This window comes from Corylus avellana, chromosome 8 (genome assembly GCF_965113065.1).
Source record: "Corylus avellana chromosome 8, dhCorAvel1.hap1.2, whole genome shotgun sequence".
Taxonomy (NCBI): Eukaryota; Viridiplantae; Streptophyta; class Magnoliopsida; order Fagales; family Betulaceae; genus Corylus; species Corylus avellana.
In genome coordinates this window covers 22,486,688-22,510,584 of record NC_142497.1, presented here as the reverse complement: position 1 = coordinate 22,510,584, position 23,897 = coordinate 22,486,688, and the positions used below count along the sequence as shown (strand labels likewise).

Sequence of the window (23,897 nt, the reverse complement as noted above, 5' to 3'; positions counted from 1 at the left end):
CGAAGAAATATCTTAAACAAGTAACAAAAAGTAGAGAGTGACATTTTGGAAGAAGCATAATTACAAAAACTCCTAGAATTTAGGAGCTTGTCTTAGGGAGATCTAAACCATAAGATTTAAGCAAAGTAAATATCATGGGAACACAAGATGATTATACAGATCATGGGAGACTTACAGCCACTGGTTAGAGATTAATTAATACCAAGCATCAAACCTAAACTTCAGAATATTAAGTACATAAAATAATAGTGAATTTTGAAATAATTAACCCTCAAGCAGGTTCATAATACCTGCTCAGTAATATGAATTATATAGCAAAAGCTCTCTCAAACCGAACTACTGAACTGGGGGAATTTTCTGCTAACTTCACTCTCTCGCTGCACTGACCCTTCTTCTGGTGTAACATCTTCCATCGTCCTCCGTTTCCTCGGCCACGGCAACGGACACTTCTGCCGAGTCACTGAGCCCGAATGCTCCGATTCTTGGCCACTAGCGCTCTTGAGGCGAGGCAGCAAGACAATAAACAAGATGAAAAGAGAGAAGACAGCGACGAGAACAAACATCATAATCTCTCCATGTAACTCGAAGTGCTTATCATGCAAGAAGAGAAGCTCGTTTGGGTATCCAGGAGGCATGGCGGGTGAGAGCGATGAGAGCCTGGAGTAATCCACCCATCTTCTTCGTGTCATATCTTAATCTTCTTCACATCCTTTTTGGTTGGTGCATGCTGCTTGCTTCATATATATCTGTACGCTTTAAGGAATGTGAAATGTTTGACTAGAGCAAACCCTCCAAAAGTCCCCTGTTTTATTATCCCACCACATCCACCAAGTCATTCGTCCGACGGTGACTGGGGGCCTCGTGGCCCAAGCTTCTTTTGTTGTTTCCCTCCCACCCTCACCCCCACACTGTCCTTCAATTCGTGTTGTCGAAAGCGATCCCTTCTAGCTATGGTGATATGGTGATGGGTTGCAGCCTTGCAGGGTCCCTACTTACCCAAAAAGAATGGTTGGAGGGTCCTAATCCAATCTTAGTAGGAGCAAGTTATGAAAGCTTAGCGACTAAGAATTAGGACAAAGATCTCACAAATCTTTGTGTTTGGACAATAAATGTGAGAAAGCTTTTACAAAGTTTACTTGTCCTAGCAGATCTTAGGTAGCTTGTCCACCAACCCACCTGCTCGAACAAGGTCTACTTTCTCTCTTCTCTACTCTCTCCTCTCATATATATAATATAATTAAAAAATAAATATTTTAATGATATAGGGAATGATTAAGGGAAGCTATTAGTATGTATTTTAACATAGAAAAGTAAAAAGTAATTTAAATTCTTAAATGTTAAAAAAAAAAAATGATAAAAAAGCTGCTGAGAATGCTCTAAATCTTGTTCAGGCTTTCTCATATTTACTTACGAATTGCTAAGAATTTAATCCGAATCCAAAGAATTGAGCCAGTCTTGATGTCAGTGATGGCTGGTTTCCGTGTGGGGTCTAAACGCGTGAATAGAAAGTGACGTGGTACGATGGTTGTCAAAGTTAGAATCCTGTCCATTTCTCCTTTGTGAGATAGCAAACAAACAAATTTAATGGTATACAAACACATAAACAAGTTTAATAAATGTGTACTGTGTACGTTTGTCTTACAAATATAGGGCTGGAAATCGATTCTCTAGGGCTATTTTTGGGCAGTTTATAACTATTGAATTAATAGGTGTTGATTGCTAAAAATTACTTACTGATTGACCACATCAAGATGGCTAAATTACGCCATCAACTAGGGTTAATTGAGTCCTAAATAGTAGTTAAATTGGCTGAAAATCACGTCTCATAAAACAAATGTTACTAGTTTGAATTATCATCTCTGTTTCTCTCCCCTATGCAAACCTGTCAGCAAAAAAAGGGGGGGGGGGGGGGGGTTAGTTGAGTTCATAAAAGTTTGTTCTGAGACACTCATAACCCAACAAGTTGACCAAATTACGCCATCAACAAGGGTACTTAATTGAATAGTTCAATTGGCTAAGAGTCACGTCTCATAAAACGAATATTACTAGTTTGAATCATCATCCTCATTTCCCTCCCCTTATGCAAACATGTCGGCCAAAAAAAAAGGTTAGTCGAGTTGAGAGAAGTTTGTTCTTGGACATTCATAACCCAACATTACCACTGTTAGAACTTCCTTTTTCTAATTGACCCCCTACCCAATCAACATTTTTCTTTTTGATATGAAAATTTGAACTATTTATTCTAAGGGATTCTATATAAGTTTTATTTGGATCCTATATACGTACCTAGATTATTGAAATTTTTATGATTCTAACACTATATTATTGAGATATGATTCTTAGAACCGTTAATAAATATCATGTGTTGATGCAGTTTTTTGGTAGGTGACCACTAAAATGAGATGATCTGCAAAACGAAAAGATGTACGAAGAGCTTGTTGGTGTGAGTTGGCAGTGATAGCTCCGATACTTAAGTCAATAATTAATTATCCAAAATTCGAGAACGAATATCCAAGCATATATTTTTAGTTGTAGATTCCAAAGAGATCATACTTGGTTCAAGCTTTCCTTATAATAGCCCTTAGGGCTCATCAAGCCGAGTTGTGTTTGACCTAGAAATCATAGCCATAATTGACTCATGTTGAACCAAGGATTCTCATTATTTATCAAATCAAGATGGAGCACTTTTTTTCCGCATCGGGAGAGGAGCAAGGTAGTCGCTGTCTGTCTCAAACAGGTTTGGAAATGGTGTCTTATCGTTCTGCATTGGAGGGTCAGGATGCGATGTGATTGTGAAAGGGGGCGGCAGAAAAATGTCGTGATTTGTGTCCCACACCTTCAAGCATGACGCACCCCAGCTGATTATGAATCCGACGTACGTTATCTTCTCTTTTGAGCCTTCACATTACTGTTGTATGAATAATGGAAAGTACCTCAAATATGTGATATGTAAATTTTCTGGGCCAAGAAGTTACTTGCTTTAACTGTTTGTTTGGAGACTTGTTAAGTAAGGTAGAGCTTGGGTGCCAATGCCGTAGCACCCGAGCTCACATAGGTTGGTTTTCGTTGTCAATGCCGTGGCGTCCTATGATTGGCAACATCTCGATTAAGGGTGGTGTTTGGTAACTTACTCGTTATATCTCGGTCCAATCCATATTATTTTCCCTATAATTAATGCACATTAGTTTAGGATTGGGTCCTTTAAAATTTAGGATCTTTGTTGTAAAATCATAATTTTACAATAAACTGAGTGTAAACCCTAGAGACTAAATAAGTAATTTTCCCTATAATTTATTTATTTTATTAATTCCCCAAACATTCTTTGGGAGACAACATTTTATCACATATGACATATAGTCTGACAGAAATAGAAAACAATAACAAGTCCACTGCCGCTCTTGGAACTTAAAACAAAGCAGAAATATCAGCTCAAGCACCCAAAGTTGTTTCCCTCAATCCTCATTCTTCTGCAGCACTGACAGCACTTAAATCCACACTGAGGTCAAGAACCTGCTCACAAGCACCAATCAATCATTTTTTACTTGAAACCTTATGAGGGTAGAACTTGCACTTCCAACTATGGTGAGAAACAAGAGCTGTTTTTGCGTAAAGCACTTCTAATGGCCACTAAAATGCTTTGTTTATAGCCGACATGAGTGATAAAAGCTTCATGAATGGTCAAAATACAAGAGTTCCTATAAATAAGCATGTCCATGACATAATTTTGGACCACAAGGGATTTAAACAGGGAGAGGAACCAATTGATTTAGCATTATAGAAATCCATTACCTTTCCAGTTATCATGGTATACATGTTGAGTACATCCATGATAGTTGACTCAAAGTGTGTTGTTGCATCATAACTCTGTTAAACATGAAGACTGACTTTCTTAGCATGCATAGGTTAGTAAGAGTCAAGAATTAAGAAAACAATCGGAGATCACTTACTTTTGATATGAAGCAATTGTCCAAGGTCGGTTCATTGAATGGTTCATATCTGTCATAGATATCAAAGAATATCTCATCAACGGGCCCTAGAAGGTTGATTCCTGGCTTAAGTTCGGTCTGAGGATGGTCAGTCTCCGCCTCAGTTGATACAAATGCAATAAATTTTCCCTTCGGAGAAACGTTGTGAGCATAGGAGCAACAGAAAAGGTACCTGCTCAACCATAGAAGGATTACAAAACCAGGCCGGCAAGAAACATAACAGAAGAAAAGGAGCACTAGAATAAGTATCTAACAAGAAGTTATTGCTCTAACAGCAGGTGGGGATTTACAGCTTGGAGAGTGAAAAAGTTCCTACAAGCACTCCTAACAAACAATATAGAGAAAACCTGGCATACATCAAAGCCTTAGGGGGAAAAAAGCTTCTTCACATATATAGTCGCTGAAAAGAAAACATAACAATAAGGAATTTGATGTTTAATTGAAATGAAGTTATATTACGTTATTTAACATAGCATCTAAACAAACCAAGTGATGTGAAATTTTCCAGCTGAAGTTACAATGGTTAAAACATCCTTGGATTGACTAAGTGAGGTGCCATCCGGGGTTTGACTGTCCACTCAGGGAATAATACCAACCACGCTCTAACAAATAGAGCAAATTGGCAAAGTGAAGACAAGTTTTCACCACAATTATTGAAAATGATAATACTGCAGAGATCAATGGGCTAGTAGATTGGAAACATCATCAAACATACTTCCTGTCCTCGATCGCTATTCCTGTTTAGGTGGCAAATATATGGGCAAGTGTAGTAGTAAGGCAGCAAATCATATCTTACTTCACCGTACATGGCAAGGGATTTATTGTCACTACCTTTTTCTCGGGTTTAGATGGAATGATATCTGAAAGAGTCCATGTGCAATTTCACTTTGTGTTATGTGGATTTTGTGGCAAGAGTGTAAAAATCAAACTTCTAATGGTGTTGAGCTGAATCAGAACTCACTTAGGTCCTTATTCCTAATATCATTATATGATCGGATGAGTGTCCTTGGAAGAATTGAATATAATTCCTTCTTGGATTTTCTCCTACATCTACAATTTAGAAAAATTTAGGATATTATTATTCTCTCTTTCTTGAATAAAATCTTACTAGTATAAAAGGAATCAATGGACTAATTTCAAACACCATATTAATCTCAAAAAAGAGTAGCAATTTCCATAAGATATCCAAATGCCCAATTAAACCAAAACTTCCAGGCAAATTATACAAGCCCTGTCAAAAACACTCAACTGACAGACTATAACGATCTAGGAAACATAACCCTTGGCGGCCATTGAAAAATCTAAATTATTTTCTTAAACCTCTCTTCTGATCTCCCCCCACTCCATGTTAAAAAGCTGGATTTCATCTTGCATCCAGGTTAGTGATCAAATCCCCACTTCTTTTAACCAAATTTTGAGCTACATGCATGCACTCCCATAGAGGAAGAACCCAACATATAATTTATGAGAACTCACATGTCTGATTTGCGTCCCAACTGCTTCTGTGGCAGGATAACCTGCACTGAATGAGAATCATTGGTGTTTGGGATTGGGTGGCTCATTATGGCAATTGCCCTTGCAACCCTACCAACCTTCCTAACCTGTTAAAAATGCAGCCACCTTTTTGTGAGGCATACAAAATTCAATGTATTCTGTATTAAAAAGGAAAAGAGACCTTTAAGTTCCACAATAAAAACCTTTTTTAGAATTCACCATTTATTTCATCAGACAAGTTACATTGCATATGGGAGAAGGAAATGAACACAAAGTGAAAGAGGGAGACGTGGGGGCAAGGTCCCAAAAGGATATTATAGTTATTACCTTGTTGGGCACGTATGAAGGATCACAGACAACCTTTTTGCACCTAGCAGTTTCCCCTTCTGACACGACACCAACAACTCTGCCTTCCTCATTGAACTTCACCTGAAATTCAGATCAAATCAGACTCAGTGTCTAGTCCATTATCATCCATACATAAAGATTTTTCCTTTTATAAACCAGAAAATTGTAAGTGCAACAACAAATAAACCAGAAAAATGATGAGTGCAACTACAAAGATAGTGTTGATCTGTGAAACCTAATATACGGAGTACCTTACACTCAGGTTTGTTCAACATATATGTCCCACCATAGACGGCACTAAGCCGTGCAAATGCCTGAGAAAGAAATAATTGATTTCAACTGATAAACCTTGAATAGAGCCCATAATTTATAAAATGAGTTAAAAGTACAAGGGAGAGATTTTTTTATTTTTATTTTTTTGGTGGGGGGGGATCTCTGAGAGAGAGAGAGAGAGAGAGAGAGAGAGAGAGAGAGAGAGAGAGAGAGAGAGAGAGACCTCGGGGAGCTCTCCCAATCCATACAAAGGATATATGTATGGGGATCCTCCTTGAAAACGTGCATAAGACTCCCCATAAAGCTATGACATGGTACAGGAACGAGAAAAATAAGTGCAAAAAAAAGCTGCTGAAACTTTCAATGTGCAAGAATCAGAATCAACAAAAAGGTGTTAAATATAAAATCAGGGCAATTTTCACCCTCATTCTCTTCACGGTATCTAGTGCAGGTTCATTGAGGTAGAGATCATCTCTATGAAGCGCCAATGCATGACCAATAAATTCCACAGTGTTGTCATCCAGACGATATTTTCTGTCAATATGTCAAAAGTATGATAAGCAAATGGGCTATGGTTCTCACTATGTTCAGCACACATGTACTATCAACAAGGCCATCAGTTGAGATCAACTTTTCTTTCTTTGAAGAGATGAATAGTAAATAATAAAAGATGTAAACATCGGGAAACAAGAAACCAAATTTATTACTTCCACTGAAGAACTTCACATTCAAATATTTATTATAAAATTAAAGAGCTCTATAAGACTTGACCTTCCACGTTATATTCTACGCTCCCATATCATATGTGGTTATGCTCCAAAGCACTTTTCCCATAACATTTACAATTTACAACTATGAAATACTGTGCCCCTATAAACTGAAGCTCCAACAACATTCCCTAACACCAATTACTTGATGTCTATGAAAACATATTGAGACCACTTAAATTGTACGGTTAAATATCTAAAGACAGAAAGCAAGAGAGAGAAACCTGTACAGAAAAGGCAATGAGCAATAGCTTACGCAATTAGATTTCTAGTTGTTACTCTAGTCAAGTCCATCCCCTCATGTGTTTTGGGATCATTTGCATTATAATTTTGAGCATAAGTCAAAAACTTGAGAGCACGGAGCTTTTGAAATATGCCCATCAGTGAAGATTTGCGTGCCTCCATGTCTGTTGCTGGAACCTTGTGAATCTATAATCATGGGTTTACTCACCAGCAAACCAAGTGAAGATCAAATATATACAAAACCTAATAACAAGCAAATTCCAATATCATAAAAATAAAAATTATACCTTTCCTTTATTGTAGACATAGCTTCCATCAACAGCTTTGAAGTACAAATACTTACTGACATCTGTATGGATGAGGACACGAACAAGAGTGCCATTTGCCATCATAAACTAGCCAAACGAGATTTAGTCATGTATCAGAAGAAATTGAAACAGAAGAGAATTACAGCCATAGGTGGTGAAGCAAACAGCAATGAGGAGAGAAAGAAGACAAGAAAAAGTAAACACACACCTTAGGGATCATGCCCACATTATAATCCCTACTAGAGCCCAAATGTGCGGGAGGCTTATCATTTCCCCTGAACTTCTTCCAGAGCTGTAAATAAGGATAACAATCACAGTAAATAAATAGTTGGATTTTAACAAATAAAAGAGCTATATAAAGTTTCAGACTTCAACAAATCTCAAATAACACTGCAGAAATAGGACCTGAACAAGATTAAGTGATGCCGATTCGCCTCCATAATAGTTATTCTTATCCATGTGAAGGACCTGATTCACAAGATACATACATCAATTATTGCAGTGCAATCGACAGAATAGTATTTGTCCATTGATTTAAACCAATCATAATGATACTTGTATACTTCCTGTGTACCCAGGACGCCTTATGCTTATAATGATATATTATTACTTATAAAAATAAAATATCTTTGGACAACCAAATCCAAAGGTTGCTCAGTGTTGCCACTCATGATAGGTTATATGGATGTTCTTGGAAGGGCTATTATCAAGAAGGTTAACTCCTCAATGTCCATGCACTACTAATTCAATCTGTGCATTGCATGAGCATCTTTTGCATGCCAAAATTTTTATAAAACAAAAATCCCAGAAAACTTGTACTCTTGTGCAAAGGTAAAACCATATACAACTCTATAAGTGCATAAATACAAGGTAGTCCAATGAAATTGATAGAAGCCCCGAAAAAGCAATAAGCAATATTCAAGCTGAATATTGCCACCATTCTCCTATACTCATCTAAGATGAAAAGGAACTGACAAAACATATATCAAAAACAACCTCTCAACTTCCTGATTAGTCCACCATTTTTTTCTTTTTCAGCGTGTAACATCATGGATAGCCCACTTCAATGCAAGTTATTAAGTTGACAACTCCAGAACTATTACTGTCCAGCCGACACGCCAAGTACGTGAACAATTTATTGGTGAGATTTGCAGTGCCATAATCAGGTTATTAATGGCAATCACAAGCCAGATCAAAAACAAAAATATATGTAAAAAAAATCCCCCACTTGAGAATTTTCCAAAGCTACATATAGAACACTTGGCTAAATCAAATCATTCCTTATGATTTTCAAAGCTACATACAGAACTGTAGGCTAAACAAAATCAATCTATACGATTGCAAACAAACAGAGAGAAAAAAAAAATGACAAGAAAACTATGACAAGCGAGGGCAGAAGCAGAGATTTAAGAAAGTAGATCCAACATGATCAAATTCCAATCTGAGTTACCCATTTTGATCTTGATCCAAGACCAACTACCAAGTAATAAATTGAAGATTGACAGTGTAAAATGAACAATTTTGAAGAAGCCTTACCTTGAGGCCATTAACGGAGAGAAGACCACTGAGGATGCATTCCTTGAGACCCGTACCCAACACTATCACATCATACTCCTCGTCCATGGCGATTTATTCACTTTTGGCTTCACGGATAGATCCTCGCAAACAAACGGAGATACAGAAAGAGAAAGAGGGTTATGGTTTCAAGCTACCAAGTCATTTCTTTCCCAATATGTATTTTATATACTCACACTCCTAGTGCAAAGAGAGAGAGAGAGAGAAAGAAAGAATGGTGCTTTGCTTATTGATTGAGGAAAGCTTAAAATGCTTTGTACTTAACTTAGTTCCTAATATCATTTATATGCTTATGGATCCTTCAAAAGATTAAAGACAAGGGAATATCTTCCTAAGCGAGAGACATTGGGGCTCTCACACCATTCTTGTGTTCCCAATTTGTCCTTCTCTCTTTCGTTTCAATTACTGAATACACTTCTAACTACATTCTATACAGCAATTGCAAACTAGCCTCTGAGAGAGAGTGATGCTTTGTTTGTTGATTAAGGAAAGCTAGAATGGTTTTTACTTAACTTAGTTCCTAATATCATTTATTCTTATGCTTATGCAGCCGTCAAAAGATTAAAGACATGGGAATATCTTCGTAAGCGAGACCTTTCTTGGGTACCCAATTTGTCTTTCTCTCTTTCGTTTCAATTACAGAACAAACTTTCAACTACATTCTATACAGCTATTGCAAACTAGCCACTGACTGTCCATAGAGTCCAGTGGGCTATAAAACCCATTGCCCACGTTTGAATATAATGCACCGCTGATAAAGAGGGGAGAACAAAATCCGATCACTTCGACTACTTTCCTGGAGAATTTAAACATACATTCACTGAAAAAAGGCAAGAACTCAATCAAGCACAAGTGTTGGATGATTGAAACCGAATATGAAAACAAAACTGCATAGCATGCTAGTCTGCAGCCAATCAAACAAAATTTTTATAACTGATATATTGAAAACAACACTATAAAAGTTAGAGAACTGTTTGCAGAACATTTAAAAAAAAAAAAAAAAAAAAAAAAAACAATCTTTCAACTTCCTTCGTCTTTTACTTCAACCCCCTAAAGCTAAGAAAAAAATAAAAAGAAGCAGAATTCCAAGAAACAAAATGGAGAACCTACAGAGATGACAATTACGATTAAAGGGTCCCCGAGAAGCATCTACAAAAGGGTTCATTCACAGTCAAGAAATTCAAATTGTAGACTGTAGGAACCAAATTCTCAAGTTCTTAAACAGAGAAACTAATAAAACGACGACGTACCCGTGAAGAAGGATGGTGGTGAAGCAGAGCTCGCAAACCCTGAAGGGCCTCAGCATTCCGAGCAAGAGCCAAGGATCAACTGGGAAGAACTCACAAATTAACCAAAAATCTTAAAATTTTTCTCTTTTTATTTTTATTTTTTTTCTTCTCTCTCTCCCGTTTTTTTCTTTCGTTTTATGGTGGTACCATAGTCTAATGGGTTAAAGTAGATGTAATAGGCACTATTATAAGATAGTTTAGTTAGTTGAAAAGGTTATAATACAATTTAGTTAGTTGAAGTGTTAGTTGGAGGAGGATGTATGAATAATTTGAATGAGAATGTAATAAGTAGCTTTAAAGACAATTGTTCATTGTGAACTTAGAGGATGAGTCCACAAATACTCAAGGAAATTTAGATATCTTCAAAACACTTAGTTCAATAATCAATTCATTCATTTTTTTCTATTCTTTCCCTCTTTCCTTTTCATATTGGCATTCATAACTGCTGTTATAAAAACAGAATTGTTACAAATAGATAATGAGGTCGTATTGTATGCATCATATAATTATTACATAGACTGGGGCAGAGATGGCTTTGGCCCTTGGGTGAGGCAATGAAAGGAGGAAAAAAAAAAGAAAGGAGAAGAAGAATCTGGTTGGTATTTCTCTTTGCTCAGTATATTCCGTGGCTGCTAGTTAAACCTTTTTTTTTTTTTTTCTTTCCTTGTTTTTTCATGGCATTAGATCAACAAGCTTCCGTTGTCGTCCAGCGGTTAGGATATCTGGCTTTCACCCAGGAGACCCGGGTTCGATTCCCGGCAACGGAACTTTTTCGTTTTACAACTTTTTGACGATATTCCTTTATCGTCTTTACAAATAAATGTGGTAACAAAAGTGAACTATTGGGTCACGAGAAGCACATATATTTCGTTACGAAAGCACATCTTCAAGTAGTCCTTTTCGCCGGAATATTTAAAAAAAAAAAAAAAAAAAGTAGTTCGCCTTAACAACTTAACACTTCGTCTTGTAATAATCCTTGCCCTGAGACTCTCTTTTTTATAGGCCAATAACCATCGCCTTAACAAATGTAGGTCGCCACTACAACTCTTTTTCGAAAACTAGCTGCTTTTAGGCCTTGTCACCACGAACTCGATCCAAATTCCCCTTCCCAAAGTAGCGACGGCGAGGTCACAGTACTCTCTCTCTTTCTCTCTCACTCTGTTTGTTATTCAGATTGGTGGCACTTTCTCTCACCGCCCTTCAATAGTTTCCTGGTGAGCTCTCTCTCTCACAGACTCGCAAAAATGCCTACTTTTCTGGATCTGCAAATTCATATTGTATTGATTTGGCTAGTATCGATGTTACACAATCTGCACGTAAAATCGTTGTTGGGTTCATTAAGACTATTAGGATGTCATCGATTTTCCTTTTCTAAGCTGATCATCGTCTACCTTTATTTCTGTATCTTTCCCTTCCAGTTAAATTTCACAGTTTTTCTTTTTTCTTGTTGAAAGTTCATAGCTTTTCCTCTCCTTCAGCAATTCTGTGCGTTTTAGGACCAAAGGGTCTTTGATTTTTGCTCATAACCTATTTATTCAATAATCAAATGGGTTTCCTTTTCTTCTTTTTTTGGAACTATTGGAAACTTGGAAGCAAATTGGACGTATGTCCCTTGTATAAGTTAGTGCATTGGATCGCCCACGTAACTGTTGCCGTCTGATAGAAAACTAGCTAAGTGTTGTTCTTAGTGAACCAGATATGTATATACTTTTATAGTTATTGAAATGGATAAATTTTGCATACAATGTGCAACTTCTGGATTAGATTACAAAATAAGGAGATCTAATACAAATCTTATATGTAATGGGGCAGGACAACCCAGGAAAAAAAAATGGGGTTTTTTCTTAGTTGGAAGAAAAGAGGGAGGGAAAACTCAATAGTAGGAGCAATATGGATCAGGAAAGACCATCAAAGGATATCTACATCTTAATAACAACTATTACTTCTCATGAGATTCTGGGTTAAGATGCTTTACCCCCTATAAGAGTTGATGAAAATCTATAGTTCAATTAGCATTTTTCAATAGCGGCGTATAAGGCAGAATTTAATTTTGTTATTAGCTTGTTCCCTCTTTCTTTCTGTGTATATCTTGTATACTTTGTGTGTGATACAGCTATGCCCTCTTGTTTTCTTTTTATCACAATAATCAATATAATTGGTTCTATCATTATTGTCTGCTATTTGCTACATAATGAAGTGTTTCTGACTTTATTTACCCAAAAAAGGGGGTTTCTGTCTTTAACTGGAGTTTTTGGTTAGCAGGCATCACATCGGACCTAGCAGCGCTGCTCCTAAGACTAATGTCAGTTCCTAACGAGGATAATATGACATCTCATTCTCAGGTATCCCTTTGATTCATAGGAACACATTTTGTTTTGTGGCTTAGCTGTTGAACAATGGGTGATGAGATGACAATCTCCAGAAGTTTAGTTTCAGATCTGACTGATTCTTCTTGCACACGACAAGATAGAAGGCCTCAAATTTCCTGATTTAAGACCTGTCTTAGACTGAAATCACAGCTAGACGATAGAGAAGAAGTTGTGGTACCCTTTTATGTTGCACACGGAAGAAAGGGTTTTTTGGGGTGTAGGGGGGCGGGGACCTGTAAAGAAATAAAATTTTCTTTTTCGCATAAGATTTTCTTTTTCTCACTTATTTTTATTTTCCATTCTTTTGCCGTGTTCTTTTGGTTCTTCTCAGTCAAATGAGATATATCATACATGAGTCTTTGTATCAACTGACGTTGTTTTGTTGGTTTGACTGCACAATGTAATATATGACCCTAAATATTGCAGAGTGGTTTCATACAATGACCTAAAGTAAAGATTAGGATAAAATTTAGAAACTTGTTCATGTGTAGAAATTTTTCCAAGTGATATTTGTCATATTTTCTTGCTTTTTGTTTGTTTTTGCTTGCAGCTTTCATCTCATTTTTTGGGGGATCTCCTTGATTCCATAATTGTTGATGTGGCATCTGAGTGTCATCGAATAGCAAGGTTGGGCCTTGATCGTAATTTGGAAGAAGAGGAGGAAGAATTGAGGCTGTCAGCACAAGCCCGGGTAAGGGTAGCTGATCCCAGTAATAGTGGTGAAGCTAATAGCAAATATGTGGTTGACATATTTGGACAAACTCATCCTCCTGTAGCCAATGAAATATTTGAGTGCATGAATTGTGGTCGATCTATAATGGCTGGGAGATTTGCCCCTCATTTGGAGAAGTGCATGGGAAAGGTGATCCTTTTTTCCCTTGATTTTATAGTTAGTAGTCCATTTCTTAAAGTTGGAAATCAAATGTTTGTAGTGGTTTTCATAGAATATCATGGACATCCATAAACATTTTGTTTCACTTGATTGATGAAATTTTTCTTCCTTTTTTTTTGGTGTGAAAATCCATTTCTTTACACTAGGCATTCCTCAATCCTCATTAGCTCTTGCTTTTCCTTCTGTAATCCACTACAGGGTAGAAAGGCTCGACCGAAGGCAACAAGAAGTAGCACGGCTGCACAGAACCGGTATTCGAGAGGCAGCCCTGTTTCCACATATTCTGCTTATTCAAATTCCACCAGCACAAACCGGTTATCAAACGGAACATCCGGTGCTGCAGGTGAGGAGTACTCAAATGGCACATTTCCAGAGCCATGAAACTGATGAGCTTGTCAGGCCAATGACCGATACCATCATATACCTGGCTGAGGAAATATGTTTCAGTTCTTCTTTTGGTGGGGGCTGAATATTCAACATGATTCTCTCAGTTTGGTGTGCCATAGCAGAGCATATCTTATGAAAGTATAATGAGTTCATAGCTCTTTAGATGTTTGGACTCGAACAATTGTGAACAGCTTGTGTACCAATATCAATATGGTTCCAATTCGGGAAAGAGTAAGAAAGGCAAATTTAAATTTCTAAATATTATAAGACTTTGGTGTTGAGTGAATTTCTGTACTTTTTTTCTTTCCTTTCCCTGTCTTCTTGACTATCTACCCAAGCACAAAGCAAATTCAGAACTGAAAGTTAATCCCTTGATAAGGTATTGCCTGCTTGGAGTTCCATGTATTGCCTGATATGAACATCCTGAATCCCACGTATACCCGGCGGCAGCTATAGCTTTGGGAAGAAAGCTCTAGCATAGTGTTGAGAATTATTCAAGTTGCAATTAAAGCTTTCTAGAATTGTTTATAAAGCTAGTCTACAATGTTAAGAGGGTGAATAATTGTGCAGCGTGCCTATGTCGTTGGCTCTAAATCATTTGTAGAGGAGCATAAACTGTAGCGTGATGCCCCATTTCTCTTGATGACTTGCTAACTTCTTAGTACTCCTTGTCGTAAATTGTCGAGAAAATTAAAAATTAAAAAATAAAATTTGTCCATGAGTTTTCATATGTTTTACAATTGCTTACTTTTGGCATGTTAGAAGTGTAAGTGTAATTGAAAATAACACCTTCAACTTCAACTTGTGTCATGTGCGTGCGTACCTTCTAAAAATGTTAGAAGAATGCTAGGCTTACAAATATATTTTACAAAAGAACTTTTAAAAATTGATGTGATACAACATGATTGGATATGAGATAAATTTAAATTTTGAGAAATTTAATCACGTTGTGCCACATTAGTTTGTAAAAGTTTTTTTTGTAAAATATATTTGTAAGCCTAGCATTTTCCAAAATGCTATATCAGTAATTAGAAATGACACCTCACTTTGTGTTTTGTGTGCACAAACACACTTACACAAGACATAAACCAAAGACAAGGAAATTACTCCTAAGTTTTAGTCGCATTAAAAATCACTCCTATTGTCATGTAAGGCAATCATATTGTAGTATTCTTTAGAGCACTAGCCGCAGATGCCTTATATGTCATTTACTTCTCTATGTTTAGGAAAAATTTCAAAAAAACCACAAAAACCTACTCATATCAGATTTCTTACATTTAACCAACCATCAATGGTTGTTAGAGTATTTTTCAATGTGTAGGGAACCAAAAGTGGTTCACTTTATATTATTTTAATATAAATATTTATCTTTCTGCTCTTCTCTTTCCTCTTTCATCTTTATGTATTTAATTGGGGATTGTATTGAGATTTTGTGAAAAAAGTGAGGGTAGAATGGGAACTTATATTTTGTAAATAAATAATATTGTAGCGGTATAAGGAAATGTAAAGAAAGTTATTATGAAATATATTTTCATAGAAAAGAAAAAAATAATCTTATTCCCTAAATTTAAGAAAAATAAAAGAGAAGCGAGTGCTAATACTCTTATGATCAGTATTTACACTTATATCTTCGGTAGGACCCAAGGACGTTTGGATCCTCTTAAGTCTTGACTAAGATATGCAAAAATATTAAGAAAAAAAATTAAAATTCCGTTGCCGGGACTTGAACCCGGGTCTTTCGGGTGAGAGCCGAATATCCTGACCAACTAGACTACAACGGATTTGCGTTTTACGTGTACCAAATTTTATTGAAAATTATTCGGTTCGAATCCCCACATCGAAATTGATCTGTATAAAATTCTTAGGAGGCGACTAGTTTTGTCTTCAAGCATGTCTTGAAAACTTTCTTCCAAGCCTTGAGGTGTTCTTTATGGAACCTTTTTCTTGTTCCGCCCACTTGTGAATGACATTTCTTTTAACATCACATCCAAAGAGTTTTCGAAAGGATTTATGGACTAAAAACGACGTCATGTTGTAAGAGGGGATACTTGCAGGCTTGCAGCCATTGATACGATGAGAACAGTTCTACTCGCATGTGATAACACTTTTGCCTTCCATTCGATCTTATCTTTGATATTATTTATTTGATTGATTTATATTTTTAAGTATAGGTCGATTTATATTTTCTTGTATAAGTTGATTTAGGTTTACTTGTATAGGTCGACTTATTCAACTATAAATAGGAACTTATATACGGTAAACAATCAAGTTAATGAAAACATAATGTAGCCCTATGAGTCATTCAGAATGGTAGATGTAAATGTTTAACACCGAATCACTTCGTTATCTCTCTTTTCTTTCTCTTGCTTCGGCTATTGTTTCTATATTTTATATTTTCCCACAAACTTCAACATATATCTTCAAAATGTCTTTTCCGATCGATGAAGATTAATAGGAAAGCCCAAATACTTGGACTTGCTGAGTATGATGCCCCTAATATATTTACTTTGTTCCTCCCTTTCAATTAATCGAGAAGCTACATTAGAAAACTGGATGAAAAGGAAGGTACAAATAAGATCCCTGTCAAAGGCCACTTTTTGACTTAAAGAACCCAAACAGGTTCCCATTGAAAAGAATGGAGTAAGTTGGAGTAAAAATGCATTGACAAATCTCCCAAGTATCACATAATCAAAAATTCTTCATTACTTCAGCTATAAAGTCCAATTACATCTTGTCATAAGCCTTTATCGTATACAAACAAGGGTTGTGGTCCAGTGATCCTTAAGCTTATCTTCATGTTGTTAGGGGGCATTAGAATTTAAGTTGTTTATTTTTTATTAGTAAAACACTGACTTGTTCCGCTGATAGTTTGGTGGGGCTCGATTGGGTTATAACCCACCTCGATTTGAGGAAGCACTTGTAATCCCTACATCTGCAAGCTGTCTAGCAGTTTAGTGAACCCCTAGTGATTAAATGCTACTATTGTCTTATTTAAGTAGAAAAACGACTTTGGTTGCCCTGATCTACCCTTTTTTGAATAAGCAAAAAAATTAGTGTCATAAACTCATGCATATATGCCTAGGAGTTTCTAGATCCCTTGGGGACTACATCATAAAGTCATGTTGTTTCAATTCATATGTCTACTCAAGACAAGTCATGTTGGCATTAACTTGGTTTAAGTGTGGGCCTACACAAGAGAAGGCAAACAGATAAGAATGCAGAAGCATCTCAACCCCAGTCTCAAGCATTCAACATGAACCACATGTACAGCAAGTACAGTTCTTCAAGCATAAGCCTCTGCCTCTGCCTCTATTTCTATGAAGATAGCTTTTCAACAATCAAAAAGAAGTGAACAAGCTAAATGGGTTCTGGCTCCCATAACATTATACATACTGCAATTATAGATTTACACAGATCCCTTATAGTGGGTGGAATTTTTTTCTTGTTAATCAAACACTTCCCAGTCCTGTGTTATTTTGGTAGAAGATTGCAGTGGTGTTGGGGCGCACAGGCTCCCCACTCCCAACTCAAAAGTCTCCCATCTGGTGGCTACTGACACCACATCCTTACTGCTGCTGAAGGGATTAGAATTTCTTGCCTTCAGATTGTCAAGTGTGTCTACAAGGCTCTGGACTCGACGAACCTGTGCAACAAATTATCAGCATCACATTGCTGTCATCAATTTAGCATATACATTGACAGTTAAACATCTAATTTGCTTTCTCAACTTTTTCCTGAGAATAATCAAGTCATATCTGTTGTCCGTTCAAAAAGACTAGTCAAGTTATAAAACGTTGTTCGAATTGTGAGATTTAGTATCATTAAGGCTATAAGTTTAGTTTTTATAATTCACCCGCTCTATATGGGCAATTCAAAATATTAAGGTATTATAAAGGATAGGGACTTTTTAATTCACCTAGACACTGTTGATCAGCTAGAAGTTGAAAAATATCTTACATGTCTTACTGGTTCATTATGTATTTTTTGACTAAGATGCACAAGAAGCTCTTAAAAGCCTGTCCTGAATTCTGAAATTCTGACACATCAACCAACCAAACAACAACAATTTTCAATGACAGATGATCAGGCTCCAACATGATCTAGCAAATTGATAGTTTTGATAATAGAAAAATGATAAGTAATAATCACACACATACCTCAATCCGCCTCTGCACTTTTGCCTCTCCATCAGCCTCAGTTGAATCCAATTTAAGCAACTGCACCATGAGCAACTCTGTCAAGACCACAAATTCCTTATCTTCGACATTGGTGCCACCTCTGACAGTTGCCTCCAAAGCAACAACCTTTTCAGAGAGCTTGTCAACTTCTGCTCTCACATTGGCAACTGCCTCATAGGCCTTCATTACACATTGATTTCTCTGCATCTCCTCAAGCTTCCTCTCCTTGCTAGCTGGGTCCTCCAACAGTATTACTTTAGACATATCTTTTACACCTGCCATGTGCAAGCATTCCTCATCCTCCTTTTCTTTCCCTCTAAACAACAATCTTTGCTCCTTAGGCTGAAGACCAGTCTCATGGGCAAGAACCCTTTTCAAATCCCCTTTCATTTAACCAAAAATAGAAATTGAACCTCAATTTCAGAAACTGTAATTACAAGTGTTGCAGCCAAAGTCCAACAATAGATAAAGCAAACACAAAATATAATGACCATATCTCAAAAGGCTAACTTTAAGAGTCCATTACCTTGAATCAAAAAAGTAAGTCCTAAGTAACTTCTTTATTGACAAAGATCAACTTCAAAATTTCCTTTTTGACTTTTATCAAAAAAAATTTACTAAAATGCAGGACAAAATTACCAACGTAGCTTTCATGGCAATGACCCACTTCTCAAATTTTCCACCAAACAAAGACTCAACAGTTGAAATTGAGATGCACCAAACTAGGAAAAATGCACACATGAACCTTTTTACCAGAGTGACCCAACAAAGCAAATGCTCACAAAATTGTAACAAATAAAGCAAAACAGCAGAAACCCAGAAACAAAACTATACAATCTGATGATTACCAAAAGTGGATTGGGCTGGGACAGTGATATCATGGTGATAAGAACCATGGGAGACCTTGATTTTGATCATAGTCCCAGAAGATGAATCCCCGATGTCTCTCTTTTGAACAAGCATACCACCAGGCCTGAGCTCCCAACCTATCTCCCTATTAATCCCATTATTCATTACACCCTTTGAAGTTGATCTTTTCATAGTCACCAAACAAGATGAAAAATGAAAATCATGGACTCAAAGAAAAAGAAAAAAAGAAAAGAAAAAGGTGGAGTTGGTAGAGAGAGGTGAGAAGGGTCTGTGTTGGCAAGCGGGTAGAGTAAGCAAAACTAAAGAGACTTTAGGATAGGAACCTCCCAACACTGACTTATTAACAGCTAGCGGTTGGTCGGTTAAACTTTTATAAAAGTTGGCCAGAGAGAGAGAGAGAGAGAGAGAGGGAAAAGTTACACTATTTTGAAACTATATTAAAATAATGTAATATTGGTCAGAGTTTATCTACCATTGATGGAGAAGTAATAATTAAAGATTTTATTGGTGAATACACTTGTTCATCGTTTCTTTAGCTATTTTATGAAATTACAAAGGTGTTTTTATAATTAAATAAAAAGCCTACTAATGTATTCGGAATTCGTTTGGTAAAACTTTTTAAAATTGGTTTTTTTTTTTTTCAAAAAATTTGGACAAAAAACGTTGTCAAACAAACTCGTTAGCGTTTCTAATGACATTGAAATAAGAGTAATTTTTTTAAAAAATAATATTATTCTTCACACCATTTTATCACACTTATTTTACAGGAGAGTTCTACTATCAGGCTGCCAAGAGTCAGACAAATGTCTGTCAAAGTCTGATGTGACTTTATTAGAAGAAAAAAATTGTAGAAAAATTTCTCTCTTTCTAGTCCTGCTAGATTTTGTTTTTGTTTTTGTTTTTTTTTTTGTTTTTTTTTGTTTTTGGTTAAATTTTTATGAGTTAATATTTAGTTTCTAATGCCTCAAAATTTATTTTTTGATTTAAAACTAAAACCTAGGGGTGGAAAGTTAACCATTTAGAGCATTCCCAATGGAAGAGCCATATTTTTATGTAAAATGGCTCTTCAAAACTCACTTTTATCTAGTTTAACTAAGCTATTTTTAAGTGTCTACACATCCGATTAGCTATATTTCTAAAAAATAGGTGGGAAAAGATTTGGAAAAAAGATAAAGTAGGAGAGAGAAACACTAAAAAATAAAATGGCTCCCTTAAAAAGTGCTGCTACATTTAACTTTTTTTTTAGCTCTTCTAATCAAATATCTATAGATATCTTATGCTTGAGGCAGCCGGAAATCTCAATTCTTTACAGGAACATGATAATGAACAGGATAATATCCAATTAGTTATATTATAAGGGTATTTTTATCTTTTTACTTTTTGAGTTGACGAAAATACATGTTCAATATAACTAACTGGTTATTATCATATCATAATTCTATTTTACATGTGTTTTAAGTAGTTTTTCATGTTAATCATTTAAAAAAAAAAAAATCATTTCAAACATGTCAAGTTAACAGGTATAAAATGAGCGTAATAAATAGATATGAAGAGCAACATTATTTTTATTTTTATTTTTTTAAACACTTTTCTCTTTCCTAAAAGCATCATTTTCATTTCTTTTTTAATTAACACCTTGTTGGCTTGTTCTTTCTTAAAAGCATCATTTAACATTATTAATAATAACATTACTCCAAGTGTTGCTTTAGAGAAAATAAATAGAAAGGATAAATATTAAATTGATTCTTGAGATTTACCTTGGGGTGTCTTCTTATTTCAAACCAGTGCCTCCGTGACTCCGTCTAACTTCTTTCTGTTTACGTTGAATTGGTGATGAAGATTGAAGACCGTGACTCATCAGCACATGTCTACGTCACACGTTACAAAAAAGCAAAGAAAAAAACACCCTTTCTGTTGCGGTTATATATATTTATTATTTTATTTTTTTTGCAACGTGTCAAGTTGCATCAGCAATTAGCCTATGTGGCAAGATGATATTGGCATTGACATGGATATACGTTGATGTGTCATGATCTGTGTCAACAAAAACTGACCCAAAGTTGGTCGAAAAAAACTAGTTTGACACACGACAAAACCCCAATAATCTTTAAGATTATTTTTATTCAACGATGGATTTAAAACAAGGTTAAGGGTCTGTTTGGAATTGCGATTTCAATAAGTACGATTTTAAAAATTGCATTTTTAAATTGTTACTGTTTAAAATCGCAAAGGCTAAGGATTCGTTTGGAATTGCGGTTTCAATAAATACGATTTTAAAAATTGTATTTTAAAAAATTGCTACTTTTTAAAATCGTAAAGACGTTTGATAAAATATGTTAAAAAGTACTTTTGTATAAAATATTTGTTGTGTGAAATCGTGATTTTGGTTTAAATTCGCGCTTTTTCAAATAAGTATCATCTAGTCTGCTTATAGAAATCGCAAATTTTTTTTCTTATTTTAAATTAAATATTTTTTAAATCGTAATGCCAAACGCTTTAAGTTTTGTGATATTTTTTAAAAACCTAAATTATTCTTGCAAAATCGCAATCCCAAATGCATCCCCCATAAGATCAACTTAATAATTATTTTCTAAATAGAAAAAGGATAAAGAAGCAAATGGATAAAACTTTCAAATTTTATCACTTTTGAACTAGAATCTTCTTTTCACCAAAGATTAAAAAAAAAAATTTATTTGATAATATTTTTTCCTTCTCACTTTTATATTTTCCTTTGCAAAACAAAAACTTAAAAAAAAAAAATTATCCAAAACATAAAACACTCAAAAAATAAAATAATTTTTCAAGTTAAATACAAGAAAAATTATCATTTCAAAAGCGTTAACAAATAGAGCCTTTAAATATTTTTTTCCCGCACATATAAAATAACGATTTTGACATTTTTGAGCTTTTCTATTTTTTTTTTCACTTTTTTTCTGTTTTTATTATCTTGGTGTATAACTATAGTTATAGACATGTAGTAAGTACTAGGGACCCCCATATATTGCTAAGTAATCGATCATGTGTTGCACATGATAAGATTGAGGGACAGCCATTGCAGGCTTTTTGCCTTTTGGTATTTAGCCATTGGAAGGGGCCTGCAATGGAATTTCAATAATTTCACTAGGTAATTAAACAGTCCGAGCAGGTGAGATCGAACTGTCTGAATACATGTTCAAACAAAGGTGAAACCACCTTTAATGTAATGACCAGTAATTTTAAAAGTTCTTCTTCTGTTATTTTTATATCTCTTAAAAAATAATGTAGCTTTTAAAATTATAATTTGATTCAATAGTGATTAATCACAAGATTAGTAGTAATTTTAAGAACTACATTATCCTTAAAGAGACTTATAACATTATTCGTCTTGTTGAACCCGATTCCATCTATATGATGAAAGGCAAGTGCTTTTAGATAATTTAAACAATAAATGCTTACGTGTTTAAACATATTGAAATAATAACAAAAAGATAAATGCAGAAACCAATTAAGAAAATACTAAAATATCCCAAAGAAAATATCAAATTCGAAATTGAGGGGTTGTTCACGTGAGCCCTGCTTGGGATGGTCATGCAAGCCTCTCCCTCTTTAGGGGAGTGGTCACACAAGCCATTACTCTACGTGGGAGCGGCCACGTGAGGGGCACCCTTTAGTTTAAGGTGGCCGTGTTGCTGAAGCACCTTTCTTCAGTTTCTGATCTCTCTTTTCTTTTTGTTTATTTTTTTATTTTCAACATATATATATATATATATATATATATATATAGCCACGCAAGCAATTTTAAATGGTTTTGGATGGAAGGAGTGAAGTGAAAAACATGAAAAGCTAAAAGAGTTAACAATTTGATTTAAAAATGGAGCGAGTAAATTAAAATCACAGGATTTACTCATTGAATAAATTTATATTTTTCCTTAGGTAAGATTAGGGCTGGTAATTTTGACATGATCTGCGAACTCGACACGAACACGACACAAAAAAAGAGACTCAGATAATTTCGTGTTTGACGGGTCTACCTGGTTACTGTTCGGGTCTGGTGGGTCGACCCGCTAGACCAATTTAAAAATTGAAAAAAAAAAAAAAAAAAAGGTAAAAAAAAATCTCCTAACTGTATTATAAATGGACTATCTAATATCTGTAGAGTTGAAAATTGCTAATTTTGTGAATGTGCTGATTTAGGCCTCCTATTTTTGATAATGAATGTGTGGATTTGGATTCGAAGGGTGCAAAATAGGCATATATTGAGCTTGTATTACATTGCAATGATCCTAAGCCACATGAAATATACCAAATTGGCTATGTTACCATTTATCATAAGATAAGTACGCATTAGACACATCTAAGTGATACCCAAAAAGAATAGTCAAAATTAGGCTCCGCATATTTGCTTAACATAGCCTAGATCATCCTACTACACACTTGAGGTCATCAAGATTTTGAATGGGTGAACACTCTGTCGTATATTGAATCTGCACACTAAGACTATATAAGTGACTAACAATTAACAATGTTATTGGTATTATTATTATTACATTTTTTTAATTTTAGGGCTTAGGGCTTTTTAAACGAGTTGTGTCGGGTTACCTACTAAGAACACGAGTCGTATCAGATCGTGTCAACCTGATATGACCCGATTATTTTAAACGGGTTGTGTCGGGTTACCTGACTATTTTCCATGTTATAATTGTGTCAGACCAGCCAACCCGTTTAGCTAAACAGGTCGTGTTCGTTTATAGGTTACTCAAGCTGCAGGTCTTTACGAATCATGATCGGATCGTGTCAGATACATGTCTTGCCAGGCCTTCATGAGATAATATAAAGAGATCTGCTCCATAAAAATTATTTTAAAAAAAACATGTCACATTGTAATGGGACTTTTAGATGTGCCAGAGAAACCTGTTATTGATGGGCTGGCAGAAGACTC

General features: G+C 35.5%; 4 protein-coding genes and 2 non-coding genes across 6 annotated transcripts; 2 read left to right on the top strand and 4 right to left on the bottom strand.

Annotated features, from left to right (window-relative positions):
* Positions 1-27: 27 nt before the first annotated feature.
* On the bottom strand, positions 28-832 carry LOC148584289 (uncharacterized; the record flags this gene model as incomplete). Its single annotated transcript, XM_088518840.1, is given in 2 exon segments — positions 28-691; positions 694-832. Coding segments are annotated over 2 exon segments (504 nt in total), but the record flags the coding sequence as incomplete, so codon positions are not given.
* A 2,435-nt stretch (positions 833-3,267) lies between these two features.
* LOC132163992 (guanosine nucleotide diphosphate dissociation inhibitor 2) lies at positions 3,268-9,640 on the bottom strand. Its single transcript, XM_059574387.2, has 13 exons — positions 8,956-9,640; positions 7,825-7,887; positions 7,628-7,711; positions 7,399-7,506; positions 7,125-7,297; positions 6,524-6,635; positions 6,325-6,405; positions 6,080-6,142; positions 5,808-5,909; positions 5,463-5,587; positions 3,948-4,158; positions 3,790-3,864; positions 3,268-3,510 (listed from the first exon to the last, which is right to left on the bottom strand). The coding sequence occupies exons 1-13, from the start codon at positions 9,040-9,042 to the stop codon at positions 3,460-3,462; spliced, it is 1,335 nt and encodes a 444-aa protein (XP_059430370.1). The 5' UTR covers positions 9,043-9,640; the 3' UTR covers positions 3,268-3,459.
* Positions 9,641-10,978: 1,338 nt separating this feature from the next.
* Positions 10,979-11,050, top strand: TRNAE-UUC (transfer RNA glutamic acid (anticodon UUC)). Its single transcript has one exon. It is a non-coding gene; the product is annotated as a tRNA-Glu (tRNA).
* Positions 11,051-11,324: 274 nt separating this feature from the next.
* On the top strand, positions 11,325-14,233 carry LOC132164167 (SAGA-associated factor-like protein). Its single transcript, XM_059574604.2, has 4 exons — positions 11,325-11,497; positions 12,546-12,625; positions 13,203-13,514; positions 13,743-14,233. The coding sequence occupies exons 2-4, from the start codon at positions 12,584-12,586 to the stop codon at positions 13,923-13,925; spliced, it is 537 nt and encodes a 178-aa protein (XP_059430587.1). The 5' UTR covers positions 11,325-11,497; positions 12,546-12,583; the 3' UTR covers positions 13,926-14,233.
* A 1,406-nt stretch (positions 14,234-15,639) lies between these two features.
* Positions 15,640-15,712, bottom strand: TRNAE-CUC (transfer RNA glutamic acid (anticodon CUC)). Its single transcript has one exon. It is a non-coding gene; the product is annotated as a tRNA-Glu (tRNA).
* Positions 15,713-17,141: 1,429 nt separating this feature from the next.
* On the bottom strand, positions 17,142-19,288 carry LOC132164183 (BAG family molecular chaperone regulator 4). The gene is made up of 3 exons (XM_059574620.2): positions 18,958-19,288; positions 18,089-18,492; positions 17,142-17,574 (listed from the first exon to the last, which is right to left on the bottom strand). Exons 1-3 carry the CDS (start codon positions 19,148-19,150, stop codon positions 17,377-17,379), a joined length of 795 nt encoding a protein of 264 aa, XP_059430603.1. The 5' UTR covers positions 19,151-19,288; the 3' UTR covers positions 17,142-17,376.
* Positions 19,289-23,897: the final 4,609 nt, after the last annotated feature.

Excerpts from the sequence above, each read along its gene's own strand:
- LOC132163992 (XM_059574387.2), bottom strand. The coding sequence starts at position 9,042 with ATGGACGAGGAGTATGATGTGATAGTGTTGGGTACGGGTCTCAAGGAA. Across the intron at positions 7,888-8,955 it reads TCTCCGTTAATGGCCTCAAG|GTCCTTCACATGGATAAGAA; the intron begins GTAAGGCTTCTT and ends CTTGTGAATCAG. Across the intron at positions 5,588-5,807 it reads CTTCATACGTGCCCAACAAG|GTTAGGAAGGTTGGTAGGGT; the intron begins GTAATAACTATA and ends CATTTTTAACAG.
- LOC132164167 (XM_059574604.2), top strand. The coding sequence starts at position 12,584 with ATGTCAGTTCCTAACGAGGATAATATGACATCTCATTCTCAG. Across the intron at positions 12,626-13,202 it reads ATATGACATCTCATTCTCAG|CTTTCATCTCATTTTTTGGG; the intron begins GTATCCCTTTGA and ends TTTTGCTTGCAG. Across the intron at positions 13,515-13,742 it reads TGGAGAAGTGCATGGGAAAG|GGTAGAAAGGCTCGACCGAA; the intron begins GTGATCCTTTTT and ends AATCCACTACAG.
- LOC132164183 (XM_059574620.2), bottom strand. The coding sequence starts at position 19,150 with ATGAAAAGATCAACTTCAAAGGGTGTAATGAATAATGGGATTAATAGG. Across the intron at positions 18,493-18,957 it reads CCCAGCCCAATCCACTTTTG|GGGATTTGAAAAGGGTTCTT; the intron begins GTAATCATCAGA and ends GTTAAATGAAAG. Across the intron at positions 17,575-18,088 it reads AAGTGCAGAGGCGGATTGAG|GTTCGTCGAGTCCAGAGCCT; the intron begins GTATGTGTGTGA and ends TTTGTTGCACAG.